A 14,046-nucleotide genomic window follows, 5' to 3' on the forward strand; every position below is an offset into this window, starting at 1 on the left:
CAGGATGGACTCGGCCTTGCCCTCTTTTCCGCTGGTGGAGAAGTAGGGAGAGGTCTGAGGAAGGAGATCTCTGCTGCCACAGTTACTGGCACGGCGTGGGAAAAGTCACCGACAAACAATTTTAGAAAAAATCTGGTGATGCCTTTTCGTAGGAGTGACGGTGAGAATCTGTGTTGAAAGGCACCATAAGGAGCAATGTCGTTACAACATGATGCAGCTCTCAGTTCCGCCATCGGCGTGCAACACTTACCCAGGGGTCCTGCAATACGCTGCAGACCTGGCTGAACGGAGGCGTGTGGGGAACCAGCATTATCCCTGTAGAATCATAGAATCACAGAATGGTTTGGGTTGGAAGGGAGCTTAAAGATCATCGAGTTCAAACACCCCTGCCATGGGCAGGGACACCTGCCACTAGCCCAGGTTGCTCAAAGCCTCGTTCAGCCTGGCCTTGAACCCCTCCAGGGATGGGGCATCCACAGCTTCCTGCTGCCTCACCACCCTCACAGTGAAGAATTTCTTTCTAGCATCTAGTCTAAATCTGCCCTCTTCCAGTTTAACTGGAAGGAATGGAGAAACTGAGGCACAACACACTCACAGAATACCCTCCAAAGCTCTGATCTTCACTCCCCGCCCCCCTCCCCACCTCCAGCCATTTGCATTTCTGATGGGCATTCCTAGGGGACTGGAGCAGTGCCAAGAAGATTTAATGACTGGAATGGAAATGTCACTCCCCCCCAGTGCCTCTCGCTGCAATGAGGTGGCCAGGAGGAGACACTGACAAGCCATCCACCCAAAAGGTTGCAGGAAGCCTGGGTGCTCTCAGAGACAGGAAATCGTGACATGCCTCTTGCCCGGATCACGACGGCTCTTTGGCTGAGAGCTTCCCGCCGGCGTTTGCTGAAAGCTTCAGGCACACTTGCTGTTGCTGCTCTCTCTCCCCCGTGTATCCGTATATACCCATCCATCCCAGCGTGTGGCATGTTTCTGCACTTACTCATGGCGACAGCACCTTCCAGAAAGTAGCTACTTCCGCTGGTTTTAGTTGTCTCATGAGAAAAAACAACGGCCACTGGAATAACACTGTGTTTCTACAGCATTTTCCTTCCAAAGCTTTCTTCCAGCCACACAATTACAGAGGCTTACAACACCGTCCTGTCCCTGTGGGCTCAGGAGACGCTCCGGTGTACATGCAGGAGTGAGGAGGCACGGGCAAGCATTGGAATTTGGCCAAGCCCATCCTGGGAGGCAGTGGCCCAGAGAAGAGGCTTGACTCCTCTCTGTGTGCCCAGAGCATGCCTCTACCTCGATGTGCATGTTGTGCTTTGTCCAAATGTCACGCGATGCTCCCAAAGGCTTCGGGAAAGGGAAGGAGAAAGGGAAAGGATGGGAATAGCGAGAGGAGAGGAAGTCGTAGCACAGCACAGGCCAGACTCTGGGCTGGTGTAAGGAGCAGAGCTGTGCTGGAAGCAGCAGACCAAAGGGAATTTTCCCCGGCAGGGGATCTGGCTTCAGCTCTTCTGAGAAGGGCTTTGTGTCAGCAGTGACAGGAAGGAAGAGCCATATGAAAATTGGACTGAAATCCTGCACGCGTTGCCAGTTGGAGTTCAAACTGCTGTGGGAAATCTTTCGGAGGAGTGCAGTGTTACCGTGCAGGAATCGAAGGAACTGGTGATTCTGAAATGCTTTTAGGAACTGAAGACAAATAAACTGTCCTGGCCTCTCATGCCACTGAATTAAGCAATGAAGCTTTGCTCTACAGCCCGTACACCAGTGGCAGCACTCACTGCTTGCACACGCAGGACACAGCACAGTGACTTGTAAATGAGGCGGTGCCTTGCTGGCTTACATCCTTTCCTTGATTCTTCTGTTGCGATACTGAGTTGTCCCATCTCAGCATACTTGCTGGGCAGCATAGGCATGTTCTAGAAAATGCCTGAAGAGCTGCACAATAATCAAGAGGTGAATTCCCAGTGCTGGGAGACTTCTGAAGACAAGGGAGAAGGAAAAAGGAAGAAAGGAAGAGAGGGAGGAAGGGAGGCAGGGAGGGGAGAGAGAAGGCAGAAGGGAGAAAAGTATTTGCTGGACTTCCTCACCTTCCTCTGCTCTTCAGCCTCTTCTAATTATTGAGACCAAACAGGACAAGGATGGGATATCCCAGTGAGAAAGCACCCCAAAACACTCATTTCCACATGAGAAGCCATAGCCCTAAAAGTTCAGCAAAAGCTGCAGCCGCACGCCACTACTCCATTGGTGAAGCAGTCAGCCTGCAATTGGATGCACAATCCCTGTGTTTCGTACAAGGCATTTGCCGTAGAGCTGCCTGGTCTGCACTTGGATTCGAGAACCTGTCTGCTCCATCCTCTGACGTGGGATCTGAAGAGCAGCGTTATCCTCTCCTGTGCTAGGGGACAGATCCCTCATCCTGCGTCGGGAAGCTGTGGCAATGGGAAGAGCAATGAGGAAGTGGCATTCAAGGGTCGCAGGAGTGGCTCTGCTCCACGCTGTAGGAGACCCAGGATGGCTGTCTGGGTGCTTCCCAAGAGGGCGATCTGTTGGAACCAGCTTATTCAGCCCCAGGCCAGAACAGGAGCTGCTCCCAGCTTTTCAGTCACCACTAGAAGCTACAGCAAGTGACAGAAGGGAGCTCCACATCTGAGGGCTTTTGCAGCTGAGGGATGGCTTCTCAAGTAAATGCCCCCAAGTTGGGCCAGGACACAAGGAGTGAGGAAGCAGAAACCCTCTGGGCTTTCCAAACCCTGCTGAGGACACAGCTTGGGAGCTGCTGGTTATTACACTGGCTTTGGAGGACACTGGAGAGGTTAAACTGGGCATAAACAGTCTCCATTCTCTGCCCAACCCATCATAATAATGGATTGCCAGAGCTTGTTCATGTCGGATAATAATACTGTTTAACGTGGCCACTTCTGAGGACCCAACTATAACTCTCCATCTCGAAATACATAGGGGACCAAACTGGCCATGCGAAGACCTTCGGCATGGCGTGTAAAGCCACAGGTGCCTGCAACAGCTACGCAAGACGACTGGAACTCATCCTGCCTGTGTCTGGGCTCAGCTTGCCATAACTGAGTTATGCTGCTCATTTGGGAATTATCTTAGCTGCGGCTGAACTCTGCTCTCTTTTAATTTATATTATTCTACCATCTCTTCCTTTCTCCTTTCTTGTCTTCCTCCCTACCACCTCCTTCAGTAAGAAACTGTGTTGAAATATTCCAGCCTCTCTGTTTCGTGAAGTTTCAGCCTCCTCCAGCTCTTACATCTTCCATATGTGCTGGTTTTAACTTTCTGTGTGAACGAAGATAAGGACAGGGATCCATGTTAAAGACTTGGATTTACTTCATCTTCAGAATACAAGTAAATCAGGGATAAGCCTGAGCTTTGAGTTCAGGCCTGATCCTTTCCTAGTTCCTGAACTCTCCCAGCTCTGCCTGGGGGTGGTAGGTGGCACTGTGTAGATGGAGGACTAGGATGGGTCACTGTAGGCTGGATCTAAGTTTGGATTTTTCTCTAAGTTTCAATGTTATCTAGTTTGGCCCCAGCCCAACCATAATCATTACCTAAGCCCAAACCTGGTTTCTCCATGTGTCTTGGATGGTTATTTTTTAGAGGTGATAAACTAACACATCATATGTGTTATCTATCTTCTGCGATAAATGCCAAGCTGTCAGAATGAAAATACCACATAAATCATTCATAAGGTATTTACATTTAAAAGATTGACTCATACGAATTTAAACCTTTCCCGTGGTACCGCCATTTGCAGCAGGTTAGCCAGGTATTGCCAATGTTTCTATTTCTGGAGTTGAAATACACATAGCACATCAAAATGGATTCATCAAACCAAAACAAAATGTATTTAACATGGTGCAACAGTCAATGCCATAAGAAATCACCATATAAGTCTGCAGAGTTTATATATATAATCTACACATACCGATATGACGTTACAAACCTCATATTACATGTAGATACACACAGAACGGACTTGGGAGGAAGCGTTTTGTTGCCAGCCCCTCTGGGGGCTTGGTTTCTTACCTACTTGCTGTAGGGAGTGACAACACTTTGTTTCTGGAAGTGACTGTATTGCGATCGTGTTGCATCCTCCCGTGAGTCACGGTGGATAATCATCTCCGCCATCCACACGACAAAATGGTTCAGAGCTTGCTCTGGGTAGGGCCATTCCCTGTGGGATGGAGGTTTGGCAGGTGCCAGGCCCCAGGCGAGTCCTCGGTGTGGCCATAAGCTTCTGGGGTTGGTCCCGGGCTCCCGGGGGGATCTCTGGTGGGGCCAGGAGGGCAGCCCGCAGCCCAGAGTGCAGCAATCCGCTCTGCCCGGACCGCACACCTCCCGAGTCTGGCATTGCTGGGACTAATCTGATAGTTTCTGGAAGGTGCTGTGCCTGCTCCGGGGCAAGCGTGCGGGAAGAGCCTGGAGTGGTGGTGGGAGCAGCTGGTGGGGCTGGCTCCCAGCTGTGCTCCCTGCCCCAGGCGGGGGTGGCACCACATCCTGCCTGGGACGGTGGGGAGGTGGCAGTGGGCTACAGGCCAGAACCCCTCCCCAGGGCTCACGGAAAGCTGAGGGTAATGCAGAGCAATGGCTCTAATAGACACTGTGGGTGGAAGAGCTTCCGAACAACTCCAGACTATCTGTGGGAGGGTTCACACCACATTTACCTTTCCCTCCCCAGCCCCTCTCCCCTTGTCCAGCCCACGCTGCTCTGAGCAAGCGGTAGGAACGAAACAAACACAAACCAGACCCACAGTCCTAAAAATAGTGGCGCTAACAGGGCACTGATCTACATGACAGCTCCCAGTGATTGCTAACAGGGGTGGAGCTGGACAAGGTTAACTCCAGCTGGAAACGCAGTGGTGTATCCACTGCAGACCAGGCAGGGCAAGGTGAGCAAAGGGCTTTTTGCTTTATTGCTCTGTGTCCCTGCTCTGGAAAGAAAGTCCTCAGCACTTTTCAGGGGCATAGCCTGTGGTTGTGTCAGCAGTCAGTGACATTTGTGCTGTGCTGTGAATACCTTATTTCTGCCCGATGGACGGCAATTACACCCTGAAAGTCATCCTCACCAGCAAAACTGCAGGAAAATTGGAAAGCAGAAGTGAGAAAACCAAAAAAGAAGGAAGATGAGGGTAAAGCCAGAGGAGGAGAACAAAAGAAAGGAGAGAATAAATGACAGAAGAAGAGGAAAAAGACTGTTGAAAATAAATAAAAAAAGCACCTCGTTTCTGGTTTGCAGGAGGTGACTCAGCGCCTGCAGATCTGAATTCTCCTTCTGACTTGACTCTGGCTGGCTCTGTGCCTCTCGCCATGCTCTATCTGAGCTTCTTACCTTGCAGGGCATCCAAGAGGGCAAATACACTGCAAAGCACAAGCTTTATAAATCCTCCAGCAGCAACAGCGGTCAAATGCTGTGACCGAAATGTAAAAAAAACATGAGGGTGGGATGGGTGGGAACCGAGGAGCAGAGAAAGGGTGAGGAGTGAAAGAGCAAAAGGAAGGGGGAACAAATGACGGAGGAGACCAGCCAAAGGAGGGGAGAAGCTCTTGGAAAGGAGGTTGGTCAGAGCGACTACGTCCTCTCGCAATGGCAGGGAGAAGAGCTGGAGCTTGTCCTGCCAGCCTGACACGTGCAGGCTCCCCGCTGGTGGCACATCTGCAAGCCCTGTCCTGGGGCAGAGGAGCTGCAAACCAGGGAGGCCTGTCACAGGGAGGTTTCTAGACAGGAGGAACGCCTGACATAGAAATGCCGCCCATCGTGCCCCTCTGGCCTGTGCACAATCAGGACGGGGAAGAAGCGGGCATCATGGTAGGTGGGGGGGTTTTCGTTGACAGCCAGCTGGCTGGAGTAGGAGCAGCACTGCTCATCCTGGCAGCCCCGGTCCGCGATGCTGCTGCTGCGGCTCCTGGGAGCCGTGGACACGGCAGAGGGAGAAGCGGCTGGTGTTGAGGGAGAGGCGGGAGTTGCCACTGCAGCTGTGGAAAGCGTGGCGGGAGAAGATGGAGGAGGTGCTGGAGGCATGGTTACAGCGTTCGCAGGCGTGGGACGCCTCGCCGTACCGGCACACCGCGTAGCTGTTGTAGGCTGGGGAGTTGGCCAGGTCCATGAGCATGGCCTCTGAGTAGCTGGGGATCAGCTGGCGGTTGGTGCAGATGTGCCACTCCAGCTCGGTGCTGTCCTGCGTGGCGTCCCGGGGCATGCGGTAGCGGTACAAGGGCTCCTCCGCCGCTGCGGGTGCCGTGTACTCCAGGCCCAGCAGCTTCTCCACATGGTAGTGCACGTAAGCAGTTCGATACTCTATGAGTACCCTGAGCGGCCACGAGATCATCAGGATAGCTGCCACCCAGAAAGCGTAGTGGGACACGTACCATGGGAGGTGATCCGGGTCCCCATAAGCCATCATCAGCTCTTTAAAGTCCACGTTCTTGAGCTGCATGCCTTCCCTCACCTCCATGTAGTCATCCAGCCCCTCTATCTCTGTGAAGAAGTGAGCCCTCTGAGTCAGGTAAGAGTTCTCAGACTCAATATTGGCAAAGCTGAAGCACTTGGTGAACCTCAGCTTGGTGGCTGTGTAGCTCTCCAGGCCCAGGAGTTCCTTGGAGATGTCTTTGTACCCACAGTGAGAGTAGTCAAACTCGGCTTCAGCCACGTGTGTGTTGACCCTCTCGTGATAGACTTGTGTGGTGGTGTAGGCATCGCCGTTGCGGTACCGGGAGTTCGCCGCACAAAGTGGTAGCTGATGGCCTTCCACCAGATGCACGGAGTGGCTTGCTGCATGCGGTTGATGCATTCATAGACACTGTCCACGTCTGCCTTGTACTGCAGCTCTCTCTTGACGTGGCAGTGCCAGCACTCCACCAGGTACACCACGTACAGCATGGAGAGGAAGGCCAGCGGGATATAGACGTAGCCGTCTGAGCACGGGCTGTCATGGTAGATCATGGACTTGCCCTTGAAGGAGCTATCGAAGCTGAGCTTGGTGACCCGGGCCAGCTGACACCAGGCCACCGCACCCAGGCAGCCATACATGAGGATGGAGAGGAGGAGGCATTTCCAGTGGGACTCTCGGCACATGCAGGCGCTCAGGGACTGCTTCACGGGGCGTTGCTTCAATCACAGCACCAGGGAGGGGGAGAGAAAGACAGAGAGAGAGCGAAGAACCTGTCAGTCACGCCACTTTGCACAACACACAGGGTGATTGTTGCCTTCAAGGCTGTGCCTGGCTTTGCTCTTGACTGCCTGGGGACTGGGACACCACCCTACTTAATGTAAATGTGAATATAAACAGAAACACCGTGCAAGGGACTGAGGTATCTGGAAAAAACTCCTTCCTTGCTTCTTCCTGGCTCTGGGGAGGGAAGCTGTGCGGCAGTGACTTGCCATGCCTGCACCTCAGTTGGACCGGCTCCTCTGCAGGGGGTGAGACGGGTCCCCCCCATCTCCTTTCCCTTCCTGGACCCAGCATCATCTACACACCCCACCATCTTCCGAGGCCAAGACAGCTTTGCAGCACGTGAACAGCCAAAAGCATGGGGCTATGGACTTGCCCCTTTGCTTTGCCAGTGCCCAGCACTGGGGTTCCCACACAGTGCTGCTTGGGGGTGCTTGGGAGCAGCACCTGTCACAGGGCCACGGCCCCACAGGTCATGCCAGCACAGGGGGACAAGCACTCTGCCAAGCTCGAGCTGCTGCCTGACTCAGAGCTGACTCACACACAACCCTGAAACCTACCAAATGATCGACACCATTTTTCTTGGAGGTGAGCCATTGGGAAAATTACTAGATTCAAGCACATTCAGTTGAAAAAATTGTCAGGATTAAAGCACGGTGCAGCATAGCTTCAGGCTGGTTAGAAGACTAGCTCCGACCTAAAATACCTGAAAGCGTAAGCATTGGAGCTAAGGGTGTATGCATGAATATTTAAAATGTAGCACATTCCTCTCTTTCAAGTCCCAAAAGTCAGGCTGGGAGTAGAGCCGGAGTTCGCACTCTCGTACTCCCACTGCGTCCCCGGAGACAGTGTGATTGTGATCTGTACCCTAGCCGTGCTGCAGTGAATCAGCTGCATTGTCATGCTCTGTTGGGCTATAATAAAAAATGCCAAACTGAGCCAAGCAGCTAGCGGAAACGGAGTTGTCTCCCTGCAAAGAGCAGCAGTTACATTACTGGCTGGCAGCCACCCGTTTTTAGGAACTGTGTGAAGCAAGACCCCACCACTGCCCTAATAGGTAATGCGGAGGGCTGTCTGCATCCCTCCTGTTACCACCATCCTTTGCTTCCCCCCGAACCCTGAGGAAATCACAGTGAGAAAGCAGATACACGCTGATATTCATGCATCATCACGCCCTCTGCCGAGCCTGATTTAATGCAAAAATAGAAGCACGCTGTTACTCCTTCTCCCAAGGGGCCACCTCTAATGCATCAAACGGCTCCATAGATGCCAACAGATGCTAGGTTTGGGAAATGTCTTCTCTTTCTTTCTCCAAGGATGAAGTTCTTCCTTAGTATATCTTATTGCAGACCCACAGCAGTTAGGACTCAGTAAATAATCTCAAACTAGCAAGGATTTTAAGGAGCAGCATCTTAGGACTCAGTAAATAATAGCACGGTGCCACTAGAAAGAGTTTCCTGTCTTCTCAATGAGATGGAAGCACTGGCATCTAAGCCTTGCAGGGCTGTAACATCAGATTTAACACTGCTTTTCTTTTTCTGGGACAGAGAACCACTTCTAAGTAACTATAGAGGGGTTTATGGCTTGCTGTGAGCACTGCCAAACTAGACTTCATGGGGTTTGGTTTTGATTTTGCAGTTTCTAATCCGACACTGTGTAAGTGCAGAGTAATTTTACTGATTTTAGGGAGCTACGTTAGTATCCATCTGCAAGGACTAAGGGCAGAATCTGGCCCCTGATTCTTCCTGATGTATCCAGAAGGAATCTGTAAAGAATTTCTATTCTTATCCCAAACATCTTGTATGTGTGTATGAATCAGAATGAAGAATAATTACTCTGGGCTGTATTCTCTTTACAGTAGCCAAAATGGGTGTAGAGAAGCTAAGTGGGTTATAAAGGACATGGTAACTAACTTTTCTGTAGGCAGGACAGTGAAAAGACTTTAGTGTGGGTAAGAATAAGGCTGTTTTCCTTAGCCTTTTGCAGGAAACCTTGAGGAAAGCCACAAAATTACTTCAGGAAGTCCCCAAATCAGCTGAAAAATAATTATGGGAGTTTTGGGGGTGAATCCCTGAGTCTATGTGCAGTCATGGAGAGTTTCGTCTCTTGAAACTCTTGTCAAACACCCACCTCTCTGTCCCGGTGTGGTTACTGTCCTAATATAGACTGTAATGAAGAATTGCAAAGCTCTACCCTTTTTTGACCCCTGAAAGTTTTCTGAGGTGAAGAAAACTCTGAAAACAAACATCTTTCTACTCCAGTCACTGGGACAGTGCAGAAGAAAACAGCTGGGCAGTATTCTAATGCAGGAATTTAAGCTCATGCTCAGGTTTCCACAGGTACCTCTCATGTGAAATCACATATGGTTAATACTGTGGAGAACGCCAGTGGACCCAGCAGATGTCCAGAAGTCAGTTTTCATGAAGGTGAGTGCTTAAGTACTCCATGCAGCTCTGGGAACCCCAGTTTTTTCTACGACTTGTTTGAAGCGCTGTCAGCCTGGCCCGGGGCACAGCCATAGGAGAGGGCTGTCCTACATCAGTTAAGGCACTATTTGCCAAAGGCACTGCAATCCCCACCTTCCCTTTATCTCCCTTCCCTAGACTAACAACTTCTCCCTCTCTGCAGCTCTGTGGTCCAACTTACAACCCACAGGTTGGCTTCTGCCCAAGGGGTGATTCAACCAGCCCTGCCGGTTAGGGCTATCAGTGGCCATATCACAACGGGGAAATGCCTCCTAATGTGCTGAGATCCATGAAATGCCATCTCCCCTCTGGGAGAAGAGGTGGCTCTGGTCTCACCAGTCCTGGAGCAGCACCAGTCTGGGCTGGCAGCAGCTCAGATGCTTGTTGATCCAAGATGACATTTCTGTATGCATCCTCTGGAGACACTTCAAGAATGGTCTTCAACCCACTGTACTGAAAGGGCTGTATCAGCCCGAGCCAGGTTACCTCCACTATTCTCACTGCAGCCTGTATAAAAGGCAGCTTCTCTCCTCTCATTAGTGGGGACATGCAGCCATAAGGCCACTGCCGCATCTCTCTGATTCACACACCCACCAGCCTTCATGTTCAAAGCCCTTTGGGAAAAACACGATTCTTTTCTCCTGGCTCTTCTGACCCACTGTCTCGTACCCTCCTTTGTTCCTAAGCAGATCCCACTCTCCGCAGGTCCTTGGTTATAAAGGGATCTCTCTTGCAGAGCCTACCCCCACAGCTGTCCCTCCCATTTCAAGTTCTGTATATGTTCATCTGGCCTGTATCTCCTTATTTCGCCTTCCCTTTGCTGAAATAATTATGTAATGCAATTATACTGCTAGAAACACTATTAGAGTTTTTGTAAGAAAGACATGAAATAGAACATAATTACAATAAAAGTATCAGACATTCAAAAATCTAATAAGGAAATATATCTTTCCATCTCTCTCTGCATAGCAAATTCTTTAATATGTTAAACCAGTGGCTCCCAGACTTTATTAATTAACATACCACCGTCTTCCAAGCATGATGTTTGTGGTACTACATGGAATTTTCTCCTTTCTGTGCGTGGTGTTTCAGATCGAAACAGGGCAAGCTTGTATTTCTGGATGAGTACAATAAATGCCTAAGGAAACTAATAATTTCCATGATAACTTGGACCAGCCAGCAAATGGGAGTTGCGTCCTTTGAGGAATGCTGCGGGATCTGTGTTGTTTTGATGTGGAACAAAAGCATAACCCCTGGAAAATATTAATAGAGAAACATAATTAAAGAAAGCAAAGAGAGAGCCTGACAGAAACCCAGAGCCAAACAGAGACTGTCCCAGAACAGAGAGAGGCTCGGTCACCAGGCACTTTGCCTGGGGGCTAGGGCTCATGGATTTGGGTCTCTAACCCAAATCAAGAGAGATGTCCTTCTGCTTCTGCATGCTGGGGGCTTTGCTTTGGGCGTTTCTTCCAGTGCTGACCTGAGAAACTCCTGACAGAAGATAAAACAAGACACAGGTTGCCCAGAGAAGCTGTGGATGTCCCATCATTGGCAGTGTTCAAAGGCAGGTTGGATGAGGCTTTGAGTAACCTGATCACTGCAAGATGTCCCTGCCCATGCCAGGGGGGTTGGACTAGAAGGTCTTTGAAGGTCCCTTCCGACCCAAACCATTCTGTGATTCTACAACCACTTTGTCAAGAGCGATGGCTTTGCCAAATCAAAGGGTCTCAACCAGCTCTGATGACAGTACAAGTTGTAAAAATTTCCTGGTTTGGATGGAATGCTGTGAAGAAGCACAGCCAAGCTGTCAGTATTATTGTTTATGAATTTCAAGTCACGTTCAAAACACACACTGTAAATAACGTCTTGCTATGCCCTGGCATGCTGCTGAACAGCTTCCAGAGGCCTCCCTTCTCCTCGCACCTGACTGGGTTGGAAACTCCTGCCAACTCTTACCCAAACCATCCATAATCACCAGCCAAAACTCACTTTATTCTTCCACACTTAAAAACAACAACAACAATAACATATTTCCCAAATTCTTTAGTAGATCTCAGCACAGGTGAGGAAAATGCCACAGGCAAGAGGTGGCATGTATGGGGTGGGCTGTGGGTGCCCATGCTGGAGGTCTTGCAGAGAGGGACAAGGTTTGGGGACAGCCCTGCCCTGAGCAGTCCCTGGCCCCAGGCAGCTGGCCCCACAGCGCTGCTTCGCGTTTGCGTTGGGATTTTTTGTCCCATCATTTCCAGAAAGCTCAGGCAGAGCAAAGGATCTGTGTTCCATGCAAAATGAAGAGGCAGCTCCTGTGGTGGCGTAGAGCCTTCCAAGACACTAAATGATAGGTACTATTTAAGTTGTTGCCGTAGTTGCTGGAAAATATCCTGGAAAGCCCTAACTGCCAACGGAGAACTGGAATTTCAACTGACACCTGTAGCAGACAGGAGTTTCCAGGCTGGCAGCATTTCGATCATTTCTCTTTCAAGAAAGTTCACTGTAAAACTTAGCTTGCAAATGATAAAATATCCAGGCAGTGTCTGAAAGGGCAATTGCCTTCAAAGACACCCTCTGATGGCAGAAGCCCAAGATCAAAAGCAGGTATGCAAGGACTGGTGTGGAGCCTCCCTCGCACCGGCACACCCACCCAGTGCTTGTCCTGGCTCAACAGCAGCCAGGTCAGGTTCTGGCTGCAGCAATCATAATTAAAATCATTAACTCTGTGTTGTAGCAGCGTGCAGATTTGGGCTGCTAATATCACAGTGTAAAGGGGTGGAGAGCGAGCGGAGGGGGAGTGCGCAGCCCGGTGTGTTCCCTGCTCAGCAGCTGGAGCTGGGCGTGCTCTGGTGGCAAGAGCAAGAGGCTGGTTTTGGCTCTCTGACCCATCCCTCGACTCCGTGTGAGTGACCAGTATTAAAACGCAGGCAGGTAAGTTGTAGCTGGTAACCATCCGACATGAGCCTACAAGCAACTGCACTGAAGGTGGCCAAGAATGCAAAAAACTACACACACCTCCAACCCGGATTTCTCCTTAAAAGGCACTTCTGAAATGTCAGACTGATGCTAAAGAACCAGAACAACATATTTCTGGGTGACCAAATCGTGCTTGTGTCTCTAGGTCCCTTCCTCAACAGGTATGTAAGAACTAACGAATCTCCTGGGGCGCAGGTCGAGGCGGGCTGGGCGTCCCCATTCTGCCAAGCAGGAGGAGGAAGGGCCATGCTCAGAGAAGCCCAGATGGATTCCACCAGCCCAGGTTTTTGGGTGCCTAAGCTGGAACTCCAGTGCCTCTGTTTTACCAGCAACAGCTCACCACTTTTGCTGACCTCCGGATACGAGTGTATCTGACTGCAGGACTCACCCACTGGCCTTTGCAATCTGTTCTGGTGATGAAATGTCACTGCCATCGTAGTTTTGTCTCACTTCAGCCCCCATTCATGGCAGTGGGGATGCCCATCTCTGGGAGATGATAGGCTCCTTTCATATGACTGTTTCCTCTCTCTGAAGATACTTCTCCATTCTAATTATGACACCTCTCAGCCTTCTTTTTGACAATTTAAATGGGTCAAGGTCTTGAAGTCCTTCACTGCACAGCCTTTTCTCTAGCTCTCTCTCCAGCACCTTGAGATCTTGCTCAAACGTGTACCCTGCAAGTGGTTACAGGACTTCAGCGCTTCCTTCACAGGCATCATACCAAAATGCAAAATCACCTCCCATTCCCACTCATTCCCCCTTTTTACTGTCTCCAAGAGTTGCATTGGTAGATTTTTGCCCAGCACCACCCTGGGAGTTCACGGTCAACCACTCAGCCGCTTTGCTCCCAGGTATTTTCTGAGTCACTGTTTCTCAGGACAGCTGAAGGGTTGGCTGCACTCTCCAACTTGAACTGTGTGACTTCAGATTTGACTTTGGATTGAATAATGAAAATATCAAATGAAGCAGATCCCTCTGTAGGACTGTGCTCGTCTCGTCATTACAGACCAGCCTGGCCACGTTTGTGCCAACCATAAATGATACCAGCAGTGATTTTATTATTAATTCCAGTGGATAGTGTCAAATCTGGTAATTATTCCTGCAGAACTCCGCCAATCTAATGGCTAAATACCCCATTAACTTATACAAGACAACTGTCTTGATAAAGCCAAGCATCAATCACACAAACAACTCTGTGGCTGTTAGGTGGACACTGAGGTGCTCCTCACACTTCCAGTGCTCACTGCCAGGAGTAACCCCACATGATAGATACCATACTAAGAGAAACCTCCACAAAGCCTCAGTGGAGCACATTATCACCTAGCTTGCTGTTGCTGTGTGCTCTTCACCAGCAGCTGTATTCCACTCCAAAAGCAGCTGCATGGCAGTGTGGGCTTGAAGCATCTCTTCTTTTTCCA

The 14,046-nt window shown here is 50.3% G+C and overlaps 1 protein-coding gene across 1 annotated transcript; it reads right to left on the reverse strand.

Moving 5' to 3' along the window:
- Nucleotides 1-5,728: 5,728 nt before the first annotated feature.
- Nucleotides 5,729-7,132, reverse strand: LOC104471376 (transmembrane protein 151B-like; the record flags this gene model as incomplete). Its single annotated transcript, XM_010086703.1, is given in 3 exon segments — nt 5,729-5,933; nt 5,935-6,739; nt 6,742-7,132. Coding segments are annotated over 3 exon segments (1,401 nt in total), but the record flags the coding sequence as incomplete, so codon positions are not given.
- Nucleotides 7,133-14,046: the final 6,914 nt, after the last annotated feature.

This window comes from Pterocles gutturalis, unplaced genomic scaffold (assembly GCF_000699245.1).
Source record: "Pterocles gutturalis isolate BGI_N339 unplaced genomic scaffold, ASM69924v1 scaffold16941, whole genome shotgun sequence".
NCBI classification, from domain to species: domain Eukaryota; kingdom Metazoa; phylum Chordata; class Aves; order Pterocliformes; family Pteroclidae; genus Pterocles; species Pterocles gutturalis.